This window comes from Zonotrichia albicollis, chromosome 2 (assembly GCF_047830755.1).
Source record: "Zonotrichia albicollis isolate bZonAlb1 chromosome 2, bZonAlb1.hap1, whole genome shotgun sequence".
NCBI lineage: Eukaryota > Metazoa > Chordata > Aves > Passeriformes > Passerellidae > Zonotrichia > Zonotrichia albicollis.
The window spans coordinates 46,870,182-46,894,262 of record NC_133820.1 but is presented as its reverse complement, the minus strand read 5'-3'; the positions used below and the strand labels follow the sequence as shown (position 1 = coordinate 46,894,262).

At 37.5% G+C, this 24,081-nt stretch overlaps 1 protein-coding gene across 39 annotated transcripts in view; it reads right to left on the bottom strand.

The window, feature by feature from the left end:
- Positions 1-24,081, bottom strand: part of DLG2 (discs large MAGUK scaffold protein 2) — a 993,421-nt gene that overhangs the window by 373,435 nt on the left and 595,905 nt on the right. For all 39 annotated transcript variants that reach the window (XM_074535042.1, XM_074535043.1, XM_074535044.1 and 36 more), the window contains one exon: positions 15,831-15,884. In XM_074535042.1, the coding sequence (XP_074391143.1) occupies positions 15,831-15,884 (54 nt within the window). The remainder of the gene's footprint in view (positions 1-15,830; positions 15,885-24,081) is intronic.

The following is a 24,081-nucleotide window of genomic DNA, read 5'->3' as shown; positions in this document are numbered from 1 at the left end:
CCCTGCTCACTCCTCACAATCCTTTTTGCTATTCAGGAACAATTTAGATTTACTTATTTTTAGCTGCTTTGTCACCAGAGAGCTGGCACTTTCTACAGTATGAAAAAAAAAAATTGATGACTTCTCCAACGTATTCTTATTATTTTATAAGGTTTACAATGAGCCATCAATTTTTACGTCACATCTTTGTTTTGTCCATGATGGAAGCACTATTTTAAGTGTAAGCACTTGATATAGCTAATGCAGACTCAACACAAACTTCCTAGATTTATAAGCCTAATGCTGGAGCAGATAAAAGAAGAGATCATGATTTCAAGTGGGGTTCACAGTAAATGGAAGTGAAATTACCTCTGTGTGTGAATTCTGTTTAGGTTGGCACTTCCACCTTTTATAAAATTAGTCACAACGAAAGAAGAGTGCACAGCTCAGTTTTGGCACTTGCAACCTCCTCCCTAATGCTATAAGAAATTAATATACCATCATATTACCTAAGTGTAGACATCCAAGTTAAGAAGTGATCTAAGTTTTGGGTTTTTATACAGGTACTGGAGAGAAGAATCAAGGGGGGTGATTTATGCTATACATCTTAGCCTTTGGATGAAATTGTTTAAGAACCTGCTTGCCCACTGACTATATGGGGAAACTCTGGAATTCCAGGATTCATATCCTAAAAAAATATTTCTTAAAAAAAACGACCTGGTGTTTGGAACTAGGTGATCTTTAAGGTCCCTTCCAAACAGTTCTAATTCTATGAAAATTCTTCATCTTTTTGTATCTTAAACTTAGAACACGTATCAGTGCAGAAACTTGAAACAGCACATTCCAGAGAACTGGATGCAGCAATTTCTTCCCATAAAATCACATTCTTTCTTGTTCATTCAGGTCATTTACTATACAGCTTCAGAAGTTCACAATCCCTGTGCCTCTTATTTTCTTCTGTGCTTCTGCCATTGCTGACACAGTAATATTTGAGTTATCATAAACACTCAGTTTGTTGGGTTCTTCTATCTTTGCTCTATTTCAGACTTGGAAGAAAATCTATCAAACCTTTAAAAAAATTTGAACAGTTCAGACATTTCTAAAAATTATTTTTCTGGTGTAATCTATCATTCCTGAACAATATACATAAAAATGGAAAATAGCTGTTGCTTGATTCACCTTATTTTATCAACGAAGATTTTAAAGTACTTGTAAATTAGGACTTAATAAGTAATTTTAAAAATGCTTAATACTTCAAATTGCAAAATTTTTTTTTAAAGGTTGCTAACTGTAAAACTGTTTAAAAGGCAGAAATTATTACATATGGGTTAAGTTTCATTAATTTAAACATGAGTAATATATTTTCCTCAGTTTTAGGGAAAAAATCAGTAGCATACTAACTGGCAAAATTTTAGGCTAGGAAAGAACAGCACTAATTAACTTCATTCTTTGGAATCCATGACATGCTTATATAGCCATTGTATAATGAGATATATATAATAGGCATAATAGGTACACCATATTTCCTCAATAAATAAATATACAACCAACATAATCTAATCTCTTACAATTTGCTCAACAGGAACATACTCTGACTCATATATTTGTGCCTAAAATTATCTATCAGTACCTTTGCTTAGGCTTGAGAGTTAATACTCCTTTCACTGCTCCCTTGCATATAAAAAAAATAAAAATAATCACAATCAGTGAATTATTTTGGGTTCTTTTGTTCTTATGTATTAACTCTAGCACAAGCACTGAAGGCTAAACTCTACTGTCAGCAGCCCTGGTGCAATCCCACTGGTGTCACTGGGCTTGTACTGAAGCTTGTACTGAAGCCTGTGTAACTGAAGTTGCAGGTACTAATAATGGGATGTAGTTACACCTGCAGGAGGAAGCAGCCCTGAAAGAGTCAAGGAAATGCCTGCACTAATAGTAAAAATGAGTAATAAGGAATATGCACACACATAAAGTACATGCACATTTATAAACCAATATGGATTCAACAGGACAAGCTTTTTATGCATGACTCAGTTGCTTTACAAGTCTTTTTACAGCAACAGAAGGATTTGCTGTTTCTCTTAAAATCTTTAGTGTATGTAAGGGAAGGGAGCCATAGTCCTCTGCACTCTACTACTGAAAGCATAGCGGAACAGCTCCCTCATATCCAATTAATTTTGCTGTAGGAAAAAAAAAAAAAAGAAAAAAGAAAAAAGAAGACATTTTGAATGGCTGAGACAAAACCAGTGGTTTTCTGCTCCTCCTCCCAAGCTCAAGCTCAAGGAAAGAAAACTGATGTAACTGCTGTTCAGAGGAATTAACCATGTAAACACTGCGAAGAAGCTAACACAGCCTAACTGATCATTACCAGTCCCAATCTAAGCCTAGCCAATATTCAGCAAACTATCCCAAATACTTCTCAAGCTTTCTTGGTAGGAAAAATTGGTTTGCATCAGTTCAAGGGAATTTGAGTTTTTCACAAAAATTCTTTCAATTTAAATCTAAGGAGAGAGGAAAAAATCACTTTCATCCACCTTCAATCAATCTAATTTCTGACACATAATGAAATATTAAACTTGAAAGTCACTCTGAAAGTAATTTCTATGCATTGCTGCAGTATTCTAAAAAAAAGATGTTATTTTCAAGAGTACCTATTAATGTATAACAGCAGAGATGAGAGAAGCTTTACTAAAGAACTGAGGAAAGCCAAAAGAAAGCTTGAGAAAATTGCTGACACATAATCCTCTTTAAAACAACACAAAAAGGTCACAGTGCTCTCTTGCTATAAGCCAGCAGTGATGAAAAGACCTATGGTACAAGAAATGTGGTACTCTAAGAATATTTTTACTACACTAAAATGCACAACTGCAACACAGAAATACTCTGAAAATGTTTAATGTCTCGCAATACTACTTTAAAATGTCAAGTATTTCATCATCTGTTTCCAGGAGTACATTTTACCAGTTATATGAAGTATCTTTATTACATTCTCCATAGGTTTCCTGACATAATGAAACCTTTAATTTCCACATCAGAGGTGAAGTATTTGGCAGCAGAGATGAGGAAAGTATTCCAGTTCCTATTTCAATAATATGCAATGAAGTTTGTGGCCATTAACAATCACAGATAAATTTGTGTACAAATCTTCTCCTGGCCATCAAATGCTCCAATATGCACAAGGCCACTAACCAGACATTTCACTTGCCATTACTACACTGTACATGCTCCAGTATGTCTGCTCCACAGAAAAATTATTTTTCAGGATTAAATTTATTTCTGCTTCATCCTGGGCTCATCACAGGAGCCATCAGCCCATCAAAGATGTGGACACACATACCCCCAACAAGCAGAGAGGCACCAGGGCAGGTGGAGGTACCCTGGCAGAGACCCTTCCTCTCCCAGGGAGCCTCAGTCCCTGGCTCAGGGTGACACCCAGCACTGTGGGTCAGCTGGGGGACACCTTGCAGCCTGAGGAGCACATCACTGTCTGAGAGGCTGGGACACTGGCAGGATGCAGGGAACAAGCATCTTGGCATTGCAACAAGACTTAGGAGATGTTCAGGTGAGGAACGAAAGGTGTGGAAACAGGAAGAATATTTGTGGTTTAGGAGTAGAGAGGAAGAAGTACAAGAAAACAGAGAGGCAAGAGGATAAAAGGGGCCAGTCACATGTAGACAAGGCTGGTCAGTTCATTTCCCTGTCTGAGCCCTGTGCCTGCTGAGCATCTTCTGTCATGTCTTCTATAAAGTCCATTTTTACCTATTTTCTTGGGTAAGAGGTTCTGCGTCTGTGGTACCAGCACCTGGAGTGCATGAAGGTGCCCACAAGCAGTGGGTGATTGCCAGCAAACGACTCAATGTGATGCTAAACCAAGAAAAAATATATTTTCAGATTCATACTCATTGCTATCTATCTCCTACTTCACCCAAGCAGAAAGATTAATGTGACAGGAAAAGCTATTCTTACAATCTTCTTGAATCATTCTTCACCAAGAAACAGCAGGGAAAGAAAAATGGCTAGAAAATATCTGGAAATAAGAAACTGGTCTCAAAGTGTAACTGATGGAGGACAATATTAAAGCTTTAACTTCAGTAAAGCAGGGGAATTTCTACAAAATATAAACAAACTTGATTTTAGCTACAGCCAAAAACCAAAAATATGTGGAATTAAAGAACTGGGGAGAAAGTAAAGTATAATTTATTTTCTTTCAGTAGATCTGCACATAGAGACAAAGTTCATTGAGACATGATTGAAACAGGGATGCCCAATTCTGACCAACTGCCTTATTGATAAGATCAGTCTCCCCAAGACATGAGGATGGCTCCTGAAGATTGGTCCTTATTTTGAAAGAAAGATGAATATCTTTCAACAATTCCAAGATACACAGAAAAAAGTTTCACTAACTAGAATATATTTGTGTCCTTTGGCATGAAATTCAAATTCTTGGGGAATAAAAGAACATTTCTCTGACTTAGTTTACAAACAAACTCCAAACTAGTACACAATGCTTCTAAAAGGAAATTAAAGACTATTGAAAGCACCAGCAGCAAATTATACTTCTCCTCTAGGGAAAGACCAAAAGGTCATATGGACAGTTGGGGACTTTCAGTATTTTTAGAATAAGAAAGAACACTACGAAGATACCACATATCTGCTTCTACTAAAGAGGAAGACTGTGGTGAAATCTAAGTGATTTATCAACCTTGCACTGTGCACATTATTTGAAAATTAGCGTAGCTCAGTAGTATCAAGATAAATGCACAGTGTGCCATGCACACATTTCCATCACCTTTGCAAAGCCTAGGTCCTGAATTTGGACATCAGACAAGATTACTTTTGTTCTGACCACATTAATGCTCACTTAAGCTGAGCAAAGAACAACATTCAGTAAAATATTTGGCAACATTCAATTGGCAATATTGCCAATATTCAGTAAAATGTTTCAGCCTAGCAAACTTAAAACATAACCTACTCAGCACAAATAATTTATGACTAAAAAGAATCCAGAATTTTAAACTCTTGTCATCTCTATGCAGAAAAACTTACAGGCGCAAATTACTTGACAACTGATTGAATACGTTAATGTGAGATACAAAAGAAATGCACTTCAGTTGTTATTTCTCTTTACTAATAACCTCAACAAGTGGAAATTTATCTCATGTAGGAATCTTTATTTTCTATTCCCTTCAAACTAAGCCAATTTTCTACACAAAATTATGAGGGCTGCAATATCTAAGATCAGGAAAACAGATATTATCTGTGGCATATTTGGGTTTCCTCCTCTATCCTAGGTCATCTAAGCACTGATTAAAAATGTAATTTACTATCAAGTCTGAGTCACCAGATCACTGCATTAAAAGTAGCATCAGGTTTTATTGTGTAAAATGTGGATTAGCAATAACTCACATTTCCAAAATGACTACGCTCACAATTTGCAACAGTAGGGACTTCACAATATTTGCTGAAACTGTGTTGAAGTTGTGTTAGTTTTACAGCATGGATCAGCAAATACTTGGCTAATAATGGGGGAAAATATGAGCATTTAAATGGCTAACTTTGCAATTTTGTTAAAAGAGAATGGCGTTCCTTTGAGATCTTTTTTATACTGTTGTAGGGAATGAGTAAGAACGTACTCTAGCTATTCTAAAATTTGTAGAAAGTATCCATAAATAACAGGAAAATGCTGCTATGAAAAACACAGTGAATAATATTAAGAACAATACCTAAAAGATCACAAGTTAAGCATATATTTTCTATCCATTGTTATTACTGATGTTGCATTATGTGCTGCCAGGATAAGAACCTTGCCTTGGCTGAACTTTAACAGGTAGTTTACAAAGCAAAATATTCAACAATTCTACATATTAAAAAGTAAATATTGTTAAAATTACAAAGAAGAGTTCTTGTAAAACAAATTTCAGACATACTTCATCATAAATAAGTGAAAAACCCATTATAATCAAACCATCATGCGTCCAATAAGACATGAAAGATTTTTCTGTCCCACTTTTCATGTAAACAAGCTTTCTCTTCAATACCAAGCAGTCACTTTCTCTTTACTTCTTAGATTATCCAAGGTCAAAGGAACACATCTGTCTCTGACCGCAATTAATCGGAAATCCTCCAAAATGAAGTCTTATGGAAAAGGAAAGTTTTCTTCCTTTAGTATAATTAAAACCATTAAGATGATGACATCTGTGCTAGCTCTTCTTTTTTTTTTTTACAATGGCTTTCAGTAAAGTTCTGCACCTTTCTAATACAGTAAATACTGACCAATACAAGTCCCATTGTCTTGAATTAAAAAAAAAAAATCTATAATTATTCACTTTCATTCTAATAAATCTATAAGTAGTTATTCACTTGCATTCTTTATGCTGTTTCCCAAATCACTTCAGAACTTTAACTTCACGACAAACTAACTAAAAATAAAGCTATTGCTATTGAAAAAAAGCCGTGTGTACTTGAAGAGCTTTATCAGCTTCTAATAATCACAGAATGGTTTGGGCTGGAAGCAACTTTAAAGATCATCCCGTTTCGATCTCCCTGCCGTGGGTCTTAATTTTATACATACATACATATATGTATGCATATATTCTAATCAAGTATTTATGAAAAAGGCAATGGGCTTGATGGTTTAAGACTATGAATTGTACTATAAAAGCATATTTGGTTATGCTTGGCCACTGGATCCTTGCAAACCTACCAGCTCAACTGACTTTAGCCTACTGCTACAATAACCAGTAAGGTTAGCTCTGGTAGCATAATATATAAAAACTTATACAAGAGGAATTACTAATTCAGGGCTAGGCAGAGAATGACAAAATCAAATTCAAATGACTTGTGATTTAGGTCAGGTTGGTCCATGTAATTATAAGGCTGCCTTAGATCTCCAAGTGCTTCAAAGAACTTTAACAGGCATACGCTGCATTCTGCAGCACGTGCCAACATCACAGGCAAATTAAAAATTAAGTATAGATGGCTGTAGAGGAGGAGTGTGTGAACACCCACACACCCCCATGTTTATGGTATATATGATTTTTTTTCAGCGTGATGAAAATAGCAGACAGGGCAATGCCTGGCTGGCTTACCCCAGCAGAGGCAACAAGGATAAGAGTGGCCCAGCAAGAACAGGCTTTGCAAAAGCAAAGCACTGTACCTCTTTCAAGGGATTTATTACATTGTCACCCAAAGGGCCCAATAGTGGGTATCCAAAAACCTGTTGGCAAGAGCAGTTTTTTGTCAAAAAGTCTGCTTTACAAATTTGAGAGTGTTAGAACAAAGACTGATAAATGCACACCCATGATCTGGACTGCAATGCTCAAGTACTTGCACTCCAAATCCAAAAAGCAGGAAGCATTACACACTCCCTATGCTGAGTCCACCTGAAGCCATGGGATACAAATGACTGCAGGACGTGATCTCTACATTCAATAAGCTCCTCTCTCTCAGTCTGCTAATTGCAACATTTCAAACATCCATAGAAAGAACTCATTGATTGAACCTAAAGTCCAGCATTATTCATAGGCATTGAAAATGGACAGTATTATAATTTCAGATAATAGAAGTGGAATAATTAGATACATGACCAAGGGATTCATTTACTTGTTGGATTGACAGGACGTTAGTAACTCTACCTACATCCAGACACAATGAAGGCTTTTTGATTGTTTATGTATTAAAATACATAGCACTCAAATAGGCAATGTAGTGTTCATTCCTACAGAAAATAAAAGAAATCCTCTAAAATCATGAATTTATTTTACTTGAAAGTAAAGGGTTTTTTTCTTAATTAAAAATTATGTCTTTAAGAAGGCTTAAATATTAAAAATCCATTCATAATTTTAAAGCAAAACACATGAAATAAAAAAATCACATTTTTGCTTCAGAATCACTCTAGCCCTTCTTTAAAATGTTTCTTTTTTAAACAGTATATTTTAAAAGAAAAGGTTTGAAATAAATTTATATTCAGGTAGAAAAAGATTGGGTATGAAATAAAGGTGAAGTAAATCCTAAGGTCCATTCTGTACTTTTGCTTTGGGTTTTTAACAGTGGCAGAATATTTTTTATGCTGTCACACTAAAATCCATTTAGGTCATCAGAGAGCAGGATGAAAACTTTTCCATTTTTGCATGCTTAAGGTGAGCTGTTTTATATTAGTTCTTTAGTTTTGTGTTCTGAAGAACCATTTTCACTAATGATCAAAAAATATTTTATAAACATTATTTAAATCAAGCCTGTCAAATACTGCTGTTATAAAAGAAAAAAATGTCTTATCCCACTGCAGAAACAATGAAATGCAGAATACAGCACTGGCTGCCAGGGCAAAAAAAATGCTGTGATACAACTGAAGGGCCAAAAGAGACAAGCCAAGCCAATGCAGCTTTAAAAGACTTGCAGAGAGTTTGACCAGCTTTAACTTTTCCATTGCAATGCATATTAATGACAGGCTGAAAGAGTAGTATGAATAATAAACAAAACTGCAGGTTAAGAATCTGGAAAAACTTAAGTCATTACAGATAATAAGGTGTGTAATCTGACTTTCAAGACTATGATCAAACTAATTAGGAAAGAAGAAACTAATTTATTCTGAAAAGTCAATGGAAAAAATATACATACCTACAAGATGGTATTTTAATATATTTATATATAATATTAATTAAAAAAACAAACTTCATGAGTTTCCTACTTTTGTAAAAATTCAGATCCTATAACTTTAGACCAAAATTTCTTTTTAGTCTTCTATTACCAATGTCCTCAAAAATTTGCTACTCATCCATAGTCATTGTTGTGGTTTAATCCCAGCCTGCAGCCAAGACCCACACAACTGCTCACTCCTCTACCAGCAGGACTGGGAGAGAATTGAAATGATCAAAAGTAAAAACCTTGTGGGCAGAGATAAAGACAGTTTGATAGGGAAAGCAAAAGCCACAAGCAATGCAAAACAAGGAGTTAGTTCACTGCTTCCCATGGGCAGGCAGGTGTTCAGCCATCTCTAGGAGAGCTTGACTTGGGAAGACACACACCATTACTCTGAATGTCCCTTCCTCCCTCCTTCTTCCCCCCACTTTATACAGTGAGCATGATGTGACACTGCCTGGACTACCCCTTTGGTCAGCTGGGATCCCCTGTCCTGGCTGTGCCTCCTCCCAGCCTCCCATGTACCCTCCACTCTCTCATCAGTGTGGCAGCACAAGGAGCAGAAAAGGCCTTGGCTCTGTGTGAGCCCTGCTCAGCAATAACAAAACTACCCCTATATTAGCAACCATGTGCTCAGCACAAACACAAAAGGTCTCATACCAGCCCCTGTGAAGACAGTTAACTCTACCCCAGCAGAACCAGCTCTGTCATATATGACATTTAACATTAATTATGTAAACACTTGCCCTAATTGTAAAAATATGTAAGGGCACATACCCCCTCCAATAATTTTCTAGGTCTAGAATGCACCTACATTCTTATTATCCAGTAAAAAACCTTTCACTGACTGAACACTGACTGTGCTCAGAAATTGACAAAGGTTCCTCATTCTTTTTACAGTCAGGTGTGGCAATGTGCTCCCATCCCCAACCTGTCTTTTATATTCCATTATAATTCCTGCTCAAGTCATAACCCTAAGTGGTGGCCAGTCATGGATGTATCTGGTCCTGACAGCTCAATCTGGCCCCAGCTGGGCCTGGGAGGAGATAGATATCAGCATGATAGGCAAGAACAACATTTGGCCAATACACCCAGCTAACCAAAATACTGGTCAATGTCCAGCTCAAGGCAAATTTGGAAGAAACTAGGACCTGTAGTGAGTACACAAATATGACTGTGACTCTATCACCTTACTCCATGAAGAGCAGACAGTCCAGGGCCTGGTGAGCTCTCCTGCATGGCAGTGGGCTGCACACCAGGATTCCCCCTTGAGTAGGAATGCTCCCAAGGTTATGAGATGCTACATCAGATGGTTAGGAAGTGAATTGGGAATAAGCACACTGAAGCTTGGCAATCTTTCAGAAAGGATGATTAAACACTGAAATGGGCTGCCCAGGGACGTGGTTGAGTCACTGTCCCTAGAGGTGTTTAGGAAAAAACTGGATGTGGCACTTAGTGCCATGGTCTAGTTGACTTTGTGGTTTGATCATAGGTTGGACTCGATGATCTCAGAGGCCTTTTCCAGCCTAATTGATTCTGTGATTGCAAATATTTAATCTTTTAGACATCAAGCGCTGGCCAAGGCTGAGACAGTCTGGACCCAGCTGCACCTAAACTCCCCTCTGAAAGGAAGTTTCCAACAGAATGGAGTCCATTCTGAACCTCATGGCTCAATAGGAAGATTCCCCCAAAATTCTGACTGTTCTCTATCCAGTAAATGCTCAAGTATATCTGGCCATTCATTCTTGTTAAACCACTGCTGCATTTACCACTGAACTTCTTTTATATCAATGAAATATAGATCCTTCTTACTCGAGAGTAAAGTGCCTGATTCCATCCACAACACCAGAACAGGAAGAATTTATTTTTCTTTTCAGCCCTTGTTTAAGCTTTTATGTGCCTCCTTCTAATGTGCTAAATCTAGGTCCACTGGCTGAATGTCAGAGAGGAAAGCTGAAATTTCGCAGAATTCCCCATTTTGGAATCATCCTGGCCCCCACACTGCCCTGCTCCAGGAGGGGCTGAGCTCACAGTGTCCCTAAGCTGGGATGCACCAAAACAGCTGCACAGCCCTCTCTGTGGCCACACTCAGGCAAGGGTCAAACAATACAAAGATTTGACTACAGCTCATGAAAACATAACCAACACAGGTTGAAAATTGCTTCTTCAGGACATGTCTTACATGTACCTTCACAGAACTCATCATAGACAGCATAGTTAGCAAATCAAACAAATAATAAAATAACAATAACTCAAAACTGTAATAATACAAAAATAATAATTTAAAAGAACAATGTGAAACTGAACAAATATGAAGAATTCATTGTGACTGAAAGGAGAATAAAGTACATATTCCTTAGATCTTATTGCTGTGACACGATTGCAGAGGAAGGGAATAACCACAGTACCTGAGTGAACTTCCCTAATTTTTTTTGTTAAGATGAAAAGAAAATAAAATTCCATCATAAGATAAATAGAAAAGCTCCCTTCAATTTCCATAAGTGATGCAGCAAAGACAGCCTTATAGCGACTTTTAACTCAACTATGCAGCTTTTTGGAAATGAAAAAAGAAATAAATAAGGCCTATTCTGTGCAACACAGAAAATGAGATGATTCATATGTTATTAAATTAATAATTCTCATTATACAGAGAGATCTAAAATTTACAGCAAAAGAATAGAGAACAAACAAACTCCCACAAATGTTTAATTGTGTTTAAAATGTCAGAGAATAATTCGTTTTGTACCATCGAAGCTTCCTATCAAATTTATTCCCACGTCCAAAGCTGGTGAGCCAAAGTTTTCAAATCACTGAACCTAGAAACAAACTTAATTAACTGTTTCTTCTGTTATTTTCTGCAGGCCCAAATTATAACAGAATAATAGAATAAGGCTTTTTCTTTTGTTTCATCTAAAAAAAGCATACTGATGAAAACCAGTCCCACAAAGGATTATTTTTTTTCCAAACTATTGAGTTGAAAGGTTTAAAGAATATCAACATTTGCAAAATGTTTAATAAAGTGATTTTAAATTATTAGAGGGTTAATGAGACAAATCACTTAGTTTACCAGTTGTATACCAGCTGTACAAAGGAAATTTCTCTCAGGTGGACCAGTGCAAAGATGACATGTGAACATGCTTTGTGAATGCTGACCATCACTGTGAGAATTATCTCCCAAATCTCAGGAATTTTTGAAGGAAGATGGCAGAGAGGATGAGCAGAGCTGTTAATGAATTGGAAATGCATTGAGGGTACATCCTGTGAAACAATGACACAGGTTGTGCCAACAGCCTAATGAAATCATGAGAAGTCTCCATCCAGCATGTTAACTACACCAAAAATAGCCCGACCTTATTTAGGAATCTGCCAGGTTATCAGTTGTGGCTAGTAATTACAGAAAAAAACCACCATTTTGATTCAAAAATTGAAAATCAAGTGCCTAAATTTAGAAACAATTTCTATATGGTATAAAACTGATGACTTAATTTTGTTATAGTAAATGCAATGAAAATTACTGTTATTCAAAAAAAATAATAAGAAAATTTTTTTTAAGCAGCACATTTTTTTGTGCAAACATGTGAGTGGTCAGTATTAACTAGTTGTCATGAAAAGTATCTTAGAAAATCCCAACAGTCAGAAATCAAAAACAAACATGTCAAAAATTTTCTTGAGATATATCACTTGCTTATGTATTCCCTTGCCTTTTAATTCTATTCACAAAGTTAATTTAGAAATGGTGCTCAGATTTGTGTAAGGCAAATTCAATCAAAAGAATTCAAGGACAACCATCTAAGACTAGAGAAAGACAAAAGTATGAAAAAACCGAATGTAAATGTTAGAACCATGACCCAATTAGGAGGATCTGAAAAACACTTGTTCTCCCCATCAGTCTTCCTGGACTCCAAGTGTACTTTAGCAATGAGAGCTAAAAGACAGGGATGAATAGTAGGAATCTAAGATCACTATAGCCCCAGGGAACAGCACTTCTGGGTGTTTTAAACACTCCACAGTTCTGAGAGTGGACCCACATCTTACACCAAGGCTCCTTTTAGCTCTGGAGAGAAAATACAATCATTTAACTTGGCTTCTCTGATCCATTAAGTAATTTTTTTCTCAGAGTGTTACAAGTTTATTTTATGGCAACTAAAAATCAGTAGTTCCTTTCAGAAGTGCAAATACCTAGGTAGTTAACTCTAAGGATACTTAGGCATTCACCAAAGACATTCCCAGGCACTTAGAGTCTTCCCCATGCATGTCTGGAAGTACTAACAGTGCTGAAAATGCAGCTGTTGAACACATGCTCAAGTTTCAAAATAATAATTAAATCTAGCTTTTTGTTATCTCTGTATTATCTATTATCTATCTATATTATCTATTATTTCCTGTAAAATAAATTATATGATGATGGCTACACTAACATACACTTAACTCATCCAGTTTGGAAGATTTGTCTCTGTATTTCCAAATATTTAAAAGAGAGACAAAACTCCCCTAACACCCCATTATGTTATGGGCTGTATTACAGGCCCCACACAATACTACAGGCTGTTTGGGGCTTTGCTGGGATGGGGTTTATTCTCCACAGTAGCCTTTGTGGAGCAACAATTCAGCGTGTGGCTGAAACAATGCTGCTAATACACCATCATTTTGGTTATTGCTGAAGAGAGCTTGCACAGCATCAAGGCTTTTTCTCCTTTCAATTTTACCCTTCCTGCCCCAGTAGCAAATTGGCTGGGGGTAGGTACAGGGTTTGGAGGGGACCTAGCCAGGAGAGATGACCCTCCATGACCAAAGGAATAGTCCATATCACATGGTGTTCTGCAGCAAAAGCTCAGGGAAAGAAGGAGCAAGGGGGAACATTAATGATTATGGTTTTTGTCTTCCCAAGTAACTGCTATACCTGATGAAGCCTTGCTTTCCTTGCTAAACATCTGCCCGCTGCTGGGAAGCAGTGAATTGATTTCTTATTTTGCTTTACCTGCACATGCAACATTTGCTTTCCCTATTTAACTCATTATCTTCTGCTTTTTTATCTTTATTTTCTACCTGATCCACAGCAGAGAGGAGTGAGAAGGTTGTTTGGCTATTGGCCAGAGTCATCACATGCTGTCACTAAATATGCATTGGGAAGGATCCCTGGACCAGGAGGGGATGCACACAGAAGCAAATGTGGATCTTGCTCAGTGACTACAGCATCACCCTTGCAGAGGAAATATAAAATGAAACCAAACTAAATTAAACTGCATTACTCCTGAGAGCAAGAAAGAAAACACAGGTCTCCCAGCCCACTCCCTCAAATATGAGTTTGGAGGAAGAGGTCATTTGCTCATGACTTGGTTTTGTGTCTCATTTTAGAGAATGTTCAAACACACAAATCATGAGCAGAAGAAAATGCCTATTTGTAAAGCAGAGACCCCAAGCTCTGTGGGGCACTATGGTGGCCTGGGCTCAGCAGACAGGTCAAGCTGAAGTGCCTCTCAGTGTCTAGTGTTAACTAAGTCTCTCTGCGCTATATGGTGCTGCTGCGTCCCATATCTGAGAAATAACTCTTCCCAGGCTGGGAAGAGCAAGGTGACCAATTCAGAGTTGTCTATTTCTACAGCAAGCACCTTTTGTTTGTTTATCCAGTTCACATCACATGCTGGAGACTGAAATAGCCCACAGGCATTTTTCAGCCTATTGTCAACATTTCTCTTGAATGTCTTTGGTCATTTGTTCTTTATTATTTAAGAGAAAGGAACTCTAGTACAAAAAAAGTGGCATAAAAGTGTGTAAGTATTGATAGGATGTGTTAAGGGAATAAATCATATTGATTGAGCATCTTGTCACTGGTGTAATTGCATCTGTATTTAGGAATTCTAACACCGTAGCTGCAGCGGATCCTGGGCACAGGTCCAGTGCTGAAAATGAGAACTGGGGCTCACAGTGTCCCTCCTGGAAGACTAGAAAATACAAAGTATAAAATGTCTCATCAAAATACAGGAGAACAGCCAGACAGACCTATTGAAAGTGAGACCACAGCAGATGGTTGTGATGTTAGGATGGAAAACTGAGACAGAAATTATAGGAAGCCTTTTAAAAAAGCTGCATGCAAATGAACAGAGAAATTCTATTTAACTTTTTCACCCTTCCCAATAGTTCATATTCCCATCAAGGGACTTAATTCTCTTCTGCTTTAGAGCACTGTCATTCTTCTAAATTGCTCTTGGCTGTGATCTTTACCTGTGCTATGCACCATAATTTCTAAGTTTTATGAATTGTCAGTAACAAACTGGCCAGGACAACCCCTATTAAACTACCTCATCAACAGTCTTCTGAAAGCCAGAACTCAGCAACATGATTGGTGTAGGTAGATAAATAATTAGGCTTATACATTGGTATCATAAGAAACAGATGTGGATAAAACACGACAGATGAGAGACATTAATTAGGAGCTTCAAAAAGAGAACTAAGATGATGCAAAAGGAAAGATTAGATACTAGCTGGCTAGCTTTGTGCTACTTGCTCTTCTTTCCTCCAATCATTTAAGCCTCTTACTCTCTTTGTGATGTGTTTGTTTTGTGTTTTTCTATGTCCTTTATCTTCAACTATAGCTGATTTTACAGTCTAAGCAACAATAATACCAAATGTTTGTAGAAAAAACAGATTTTTAAAAATCTAATAAAAACATGCATTTATTTTATGATGATCTGTTTCCTAGAAGTCATAAAAAAGAAGAGACATTAATAGGACAATATTAAGTCAATTAGTTTGAGCTGTTATTTATCATGAGTAATTTCCATCTACAAAAGAAGGACAGAGAGACAAATGAAGGGATACTGCACCACTTTTAGATACACTGTGCATCCAGGAATCTTTCTATTACACTAGCAGGGTGTGCATGGCTCTAAAAGCAAATACTCATGTTGCTGGTAAGGGTGACAGCCTTAAGGAAATCACTTTTCATTTTTTCAAAGAAAGACTACTTTTAGTAAACATAAACTACAAATTGGGTGTATATAATAAGCTGTGATTCACCTGTGTTTCAATTGCACCTGTGAGTGCAATTGTCATTCCCAATTTCTTTTCCCAGAAAAGAATTTACTATATAACCATAAAAGAAATTATTAATTGCAATATTTGTTTATAAGGTAACTTCTATGCAATACCAAACAGAATTTCTGTGTGAAAATAAACCAACTCTACATATTTATAAAAAAACCTTTAATACTTACATAAGGGATTGTGTCCAAAGTGTCTGTGTTGACAATTATAGGGGCAGGGCTTGCCTGAAATGGAAAAAAAAGAGAAAATAAATTTAAAGACCTGAAATTCATTAATATTGAAATACCCATACCTATGCATTAAGTTAAAGGCCCATTTTCCCACTGAATTAAAATCATACAACAGTATATAACTGTGGGTACTTGTTCAGTCAAGGATGAAGGAAATAGATTCTCAGCCTACAAACCAGAGCTCACTATGGCATTTCCTTTTAGTTTCTCCAGGCTTTGGACCACATCCTGAATATATATTATCCAGTTGTGCATTTTTTAGTAGAACTGTAAGAAACCTGATGTATCAAAGTTTCAATTAGGGGATATTGTGGTTGAGGGTTTCAGCTTCAAATGAACCTGACAAATCCACCTCTTGTGCTTGAACCAAGATGATGAACTGATCTTTACAGAGGCGAAACATTTAAGGCTTACACTACTTAGCAGTACTGTATAGGATATGTATAAGCACATATATGGTGATATTTATGTCAAAGGTATATTGTGCTGTATATTTTTATATAGAATTGGCATGGTTCATATACACTCAGCTGAGGTTCAGATTGAAATACAGGACAGTTTAAAAAGACCTGAGCATCTGCAAAGCTGCCCAACCTGATCTTCAATTTCTTGATGAAGCTCATATCCAGGGTTGTTTCCAACCACCTGAACCTCTTGCTCTTTCCATTCTGGCATTCAGTGGTACTGACTCAATGCCAAGCTCTGATATGACCCAGCTGCATAAGCTTGGCTCAGCCTCTGGAGAAAACCAGGAAGTTTTGAGAAGGTGTAAGCCAGAGGCAAGCACCATCAGTAAAACGTCAAACTGAGTGAGGCACGACTGCTGAGATGGGATTGCTAACAAATCAAGGACTCAAAAGGACCTACATGTAGTCAATGCAGTACAAAGAGTGATGGGAGGCACCCTTTCTCATGCCTACTTGGGCAGCAAAGACTCTTCAGTCACTGTACCGGGCTGATGAAAACACTAATGCTTAGCACAGTAGCTCACTAGCTCTATTCATCTGCACTGTGTATTTGTCGCTGAATGACTGCACTTTAAACTCCTCGTACAGACTGCAGGGTCTCTTTGTGCATGGCAGGCATGCTGGAAACACTGATCCTATTTCTGTCATCAAATATTTACTGTGGGATTTCAAACCTTTGGTTGTTACCAGCCCAAATTAGGAATGTGACATTACTGCAATAATTCAAATAACGTGAGAATAACACAGTTTTTGTGCAGTCATTCAAGGATAATTCTGCTTTCAAAGAAATGTTATATTACTGGACAAAAGCTACTGCTGATTAATGCCATAATTTCTATACAACTGTGTAACTGTGAATTAAAATTAAATGCATACAATTTGGTGTATCTTCATTTCATAGCATGGACCAGTGTCATGGTAAGGTATTATTTGGTATTAAAATACATAGTATCTGAAAAGATATTATAGGCCCATACCTTGTTATTCTCATTGTGTCCCAAAAATACTGGACACACTGAAGTTATAAAAGCAGAAGGTCATATAATTATAATATCTTAGCTTTAGGCATATAGAATATGCCTATAGTTGTATTATCATTGGAGGTAAAACAAATTATTTGCTTTTTAGAATAACAGTTTTTACTTACACTAATATTTAGCTCAATACACTTAAAAAATGATACCTTTGCTACAGGAAGAATAAGCTTGGCAATTTTTTAGAGTATTGATTTTATCTCCTTTTTATTTTTACCTACTGTGTTGGCCTATAACCAACAACAACAAAAAAAATTGCCATTTTCAGAATAAAAGCATCTTTCCACTGATGATTTAAAAAAAAGTATCTACTAAAATAATAAAAAGATTTCAGAAGTCATTCTCCAAAGCATTCACCCAAATCTCTTTAACCTATTAAAGAACAAAGCCTTTTATCTATATCAGATTTTCCTGAAGTAAAGCTAAAGAAATCAGAAACAAATGTGGGAACACTTAGGACTGGACAGAGTACTCCTGGTGCAGTGTGACAAGGGGATGAGATGTCCCTCACCCTGCTGCCCAGGCTGGAAGTGCAGCCCAGCTTGCCATTCCCCCTCCCTGCTGCAATGGCTGACTCATGTGCACCTTGTTCTCCTCTCTACAAAGCTGCAGCTTAGCCAGACTGTGCCTGGCTGGGACTGCTCCATGTTTTATTCTGTCACGGGGAACTCCTGTATGTTCTCATTGAACTTGGTGAGGTTCCTCTCAGCACATTTCTCCTTCTCCAATGTTCCTCTCCAGAGCAGGGAACAGTTCAGTGTATGATCCGCTCTTCCCAGTGTGGTGTTAGCTCAAACCTTGCTGACAATGCTCTCTATACAGTCATTCTGGTTATTAATGAAGATAAACAGAATTAGCACCTCTATCAACTTTGTATGAGCACCACAAGTAACTGAACTGCTGACCACTGCTCTTTGGGTCTGCTGGTCTAGCCAGTGTCCCACTCATCTTCTAGTAAACCCATACATTTAGTTTCTCTCTTATTTGGCTATGAAAGAGAATTTGAGATGTAAACCTTGCCAAAATCCAGGCAAATGACATCTACTGATCTTCCCTCATCCACAGAGCTAGCAGATTTCACATCACAGAAAGATGTTAGGTTGAAAAGGTAAAATCCAAACACTTGTAAACATTTGTAAACTGACCTCCCTCTTTTTAATCACCTCCCTCTGTCCTTCGTGAGCCTTGACAAAATGCTCTGGAGGCCCAGACCATGGACACTCACCATGATGCTTCCATTTATTAGCTTCCTAGCTAATTCTGATCCCTGGGTTATCACTTGGTCCATCACCCCTTCCATAGAAAAAGTCTGAGCACTGAAAGCTGCTCCTTTGAGTGATGTGATCCTTTCCTGACTGGCTCTGCTGCAGAGCCTGTAAAGAACTAGTTATCAGGCCAGTGTATCACTCAGGGTTCATTTCAACATTGTGCTTACCATATTCTTTACTGACTGGAAAACTATACCAAACTATCAAGCTGATGATTTGCTGCAACTGGGGCATTTAACCTGTTCAGGCAGACAGGCATGAAAAAATGCACAGCGCAATAGTTTCAGATGGTGACTATAAGCACTCACAACTGATATCAGTACATTTGCCTCCGCTGGTCCTCCTGTTCATATCTGGGCATGTGATTATGTGCGTGTGTGGGACAGTGCTTCCTGTTACAACTTGACTTTTTAGGTTTTGGTTTGGTTGTTTTGTCTTGGTTTTTGGGATTTTTTTTGGGAGGGGGGTATTTATTTTGGTTTTTGTTTTGGGGGGTTTTTTTAATAAGAAATATGATTTAATGGAAACATCTTGCTCCTGTCTCTCTGATATATGGTAATTCGAAGAATACTAACCTCCTGAGCTGCAGAATTGCATTAAAGTGCAGGAAATGGAGATTATTTCATTAGCTGGGCCCTGTTTGTAGCTGATGCTTTAAAGTAGGAGATTTCAATCATGCAAAGTTCAGAAGACAGTTTTCAATCACTGGAGAGAGCCCTAAATACAGTGCTAGCCATGGAGTACAAAACAGAATCAAAACAGTCCTGTAACCACCGTGAAATTACTAAAGGGATGAGTATCAACGAGGAGTCCAAGATTTTGCTTTACAGAATGATGTGTCTGTATCTATGAAAACATGACTTGAAAACATACCACACTGGTTCACCAAATTCTCAAAAAAGATACTCAGGTATCTCTGTACTTCTAATGGAGAACATGGACAAATCTATGAACCAGTATTCATCAACAGTATTCCCAACTGTGCATGAATTAACAAAGGCATGCAAAAACATATCTAGATTCTCTTGAGAAGCTCTGCCTATAGTGTCTTTGAGATAGCACTGCCTCTTATCTCTCAATCTGTATACCTACACAGATCTATATAGGCTTTATCCAGGCTTCAGAGTGGTTGAGAAGAAATAGCTTCCTGGAAGAGAACTGCTTTATTTCTAACTCTGTGCTTTGACCTCCTCTGCCATCTTGACCAAGACACTGAATCACAGTTTACCAAGTAAATGACACTTTACCAGCTTTTCCCAGATGCAAAATAAAACCAAGCCAATCACCAGAAGTGTGAGTATTACTGAGTGTAGTAATTGAGTATTCCTGTTTTCCCCATTCCTCACTCACTCCCCTCTCCATCCCAATCCCTAGCTATACATGAAGTATTATACTAAGCTGACAGTGTTCTGTGCAGTCAGACTTACAGCTCCTGTTCCCTGCATGAACCTTCCTCCTACCCTTGACTGCAAGCACTGCTTTCAGCTGAGCCATCTCTGTGCTTTGAAAAAAGGCATCCCACTGACAGCTGCAGTGAAAGACGGGCATAGCTGAGACAAAACTTGAATAGCTTTGGGAAAAAAAGTAAAAATTGAAGATTTTTCTTATTCTTCTTCTTAAAGGACTTAAGTATAAAATGCTTTGCTTCCGCAAATGTATACAAGATTGTTCTGCTTGCTTTTCTGCCAAAAGCACAACTTAAAAGCAAGACAGAGTAAAAGCACTTGAAGCCAGTAGAAACAGAAAAAAAAGGCACATGGTTCATGAACAATTACTCTGCTGCCAAATTCTCTACAAGTGTATGGTATGACTCATACCTCTCAGACAAGGTGAACTTTCCCTCTACCATGAATGCTAGCATTATCCTGGTAGACTGGTTTTAATCATACTACTCACAGTTTTAGAGACTATCCATATTATACTGGGTTGCTTTCTGCAGCATTCATAAGTCCTTGTTTTAAGTGTTCCTACTATGCAGGACTATATTCAACACCAGACCACAAAATCATGAACATAGTTATGTGGCCACTACTTTATAAATCATAAGCACAGCACATCACTTCTTAACAAGAAAACAGAACCAAGTACGTCATCATTTTGAAATTGCCCACCTATGCCTATTCCTAGCTGCACTTTTAATTTCATAGCATCAACAAGATTGGTAATGACCTCTAGGATCAAATCCAACCAATAATCCAGCACTGCCAGGTCCACCCCTAAACCATGTCCCTAAGCACCCCACCTAACTGGATTTTGAACATTTCCAGGTACACTGCTTTTCTAGGCAGCCTGTTCCAAGGCTTGACCATCCTTTCACTGAGGACTTTTTTCTTAATATCCAATCTCAACCTCCTCTCACGTAACTTGAGGCTGTTAGAACTCTCTACTGCTTTTCTTGTTAAGCAATCACCATCATTGCCTACATTGTTACATTTAATTAAACTCAAAATAAGTGGGTGGTGAAATTGAGAGTAATACAATTGCGCATGTATTACCATTTGAAAAATAAGTTGTCAGTGGCTTATTGCTATCTTGTGCAGACAATGAACTCTGGCCTGTAGATCAGAGTTAAAGGCTCATCTTTCCAGGCAATCAGCCCTAAACTCTGAAACACTCTCTGAAATATGCATTTGCAGTTTTGTATTAGTTCAAAATGTTAGCACTTTGTGTCTTAATAATACAAAGTAGAGCAGTCCCTACATGTGTACGAATAGGGCATGCTGCATCTCTCAGATACGCAGTGTAAGACTGCTTAAGGCCTTAAGAAAGTGATACTGAATTAGTTTAAGTTCCTGTTTTCAGGAGTTTCACAATTGCAAGAAATAGATTTACATTTACACATAATGGCAGGAAAGATTAAATGACAATTAAGATGTCAAAACAGTAATTCCCTGGCATGCTATGAGGCCTCAAGATCACAGAACACACAGCACCTTTTGTCATATTTACCACTGAATTACAAACTGAAAGACTAAAAGATAAAAAGACATTTCATTTCTATTAATCAGAAAATGTAAAAGATAGAGAACCTCTTTGAACATCTAAAGAATGACTTAGCAGCAAACAATTCTACCTCTGCTCTGAGACATAAAACAGAAGTCAAAAACAGCTTTGCTTGCAGATCGCAGATGCCATGAAAGAAGAAAAATGCCTCAAGAAATCCTCAAGACCACTCCCTTTATATATAATGCAACCTCATACAAAGCCATTTAGTTTAAATGTAAATTGTACTTTTCAAAGGAGGCGGCCTTATTTGCAGACATGGAGTTTTACATTGTTTTTACCTAATCTGTAGGAATAATTTTCTATTTAAAGCAGTATTAATTTGCATTATTAAAAAAAACCCAAAACTCATACACAAGGAAAATTAAACATTTCTGTTCTGTGTGGATTTGGAGGCTATCAGAGGGATTGAGAAGAAAGCACCTAGTTTATAGTTGCTGAAGTTTCCCCTGTAATGACGTTACCTGTTAGCAGGTTGAAATAGCAACGATTAATGTAACATAATTTTTTCCCCAGTATAAGATCTAATGAAGGACATAGAAATATCAACGGGAAAAGCTCTCTGGCCACTGGAACAGGCTCCCCAGGGAAGTGCTCACAGCACCAAGTCTGGCAGAGTTCAATAAGCATTTGGACAGTGCTCTCAGGCACGTGGTGTGACTCCTGGGGATGCCCTGTGCAGGGCCAGGAGTTACACTTGATGATCCTTATGGGTCCTTTCCAACTCAGGATATTCTGTGATTCTGTGCTAATACACATGAATACACACAGACTCAAAAGAGACCAGAAGAAAAGCATGCATCTAGATTTCAGGCATCCTATTTGACCTAGCTGTGTGCTTTATTTTTTTTTTTCCCAGCCTCAGTGTGCACAAACATAAAACTCTTTCCAGAGGGAGAAAAATAAAATCAAAATAAAATTGCAGCTATTTCTTTCATGGAATCCTAGAATCATTTATGTTGGAAGAGTTCTAAGGTCATAGAGTCCAAATGCTAACTCACCACTGCCAAGCCCACTACTAAACCACGTCCCTGAGTGCCACATCTACAAACACTGCGACACTTTCTCCAAAGGCTGAGCAGGGCCAGAGGAAAAACAAGCACACGTGTGATCCCAATACAAACAATGGAGGGGCTGGATCTGGACTGCACTTGCAACCTAATTATGGTATCTTCTCATATTTGGCTTTTCTTCCTTTCTTTCAAAAGTCAAGGCTGCCTTACTCACCATATGGCTTTTTATTTTTAACATCATGGTACACTAAGCTTACAAAGAAGTCATCCAGCATCTTATTCTGTTACCATTTTATATCATGAAATACTTGAAATTTGAGTGTAACATTTCTGCATGGAGTTATAAAAACCCTCCTCAAAAGCACAGAAACAAATGGACTAAAAATTATAATGCAGATGAAGAGACCAAAAAAAAAGAGAATACAAAACTAAACGTGAAACAGGGGAATTACTTTAACAAAATTCAGTAACTCTTAAAGAGGTTATCAGAACATGCATCTTAAAGAGTGAAACACCTGCTTTCAGGTTAATCTGTTACATTCTGCACTGTGAACAGGAGCCCATCAAGAAAGGAATCAGTGCCAAAGAGTGCTCATCTCTGCTTATCAAGGGCAGAAGTCATCAAGGCTTACTGGTGTCAGAGTTAAAACTGTCCACAGAGACAAAAGAACAGGAAACAGAAAAGTTTTAGAGTTTGGGAAAGGTCCTAATAGCACAAATACCAAAATCAAGAAAGATCTAGTTTTGGCACTGAAGTGGCCATGAGGAGGGTTGGGATTTACTGTGGTCCATATAATGCATCAAATTAACTCATGGATTCTGGCTAAGTATGTACAGAGGCAAAGCTATTTTGCCAAAGGTTTTCACTTAATGTATATACATTTAAGTATACAGGAAGAACTTAAAGAAACAATCTTGATTTTGAATATCTGCAATAAACTGCAAATTCAAGTTGGTCTGTGCTGGAACAAAGAATGTTTTGATTTTTATGTCAGTGAAAGTAAACTTCTATAATGTCCTCTGGAAAAGTTTTAATTGATGTCCCAGAGTGCCCCTTTATGTCCCAGAATCTCTAAGTGATGAATAAAATTAACTAAATAATTCCAAATATATCAAATATATATAGCTTGCCCGACAGCTTGTTTCAAACCCTAAATCACTGCAGGACCACTGCACTCACAGTACATCAGTTTAAAAGACAAACATCCATGTCTGAAGTGCAGTTATCCAGGGCTCAGGGGGAATCAGCTCTTTTACATGGTTTAGCTTCATGTGGTATAAAATGCATTGCTCAGTGGAGATGCTCCGCTACATAAATTACAACTATTTGGTACTTTACTATAGGGCTTGCCAATCGTTTTTAAATCTCAGTTTTCTTGCCGATGTCCTTCTGCCTGAGAACCTGA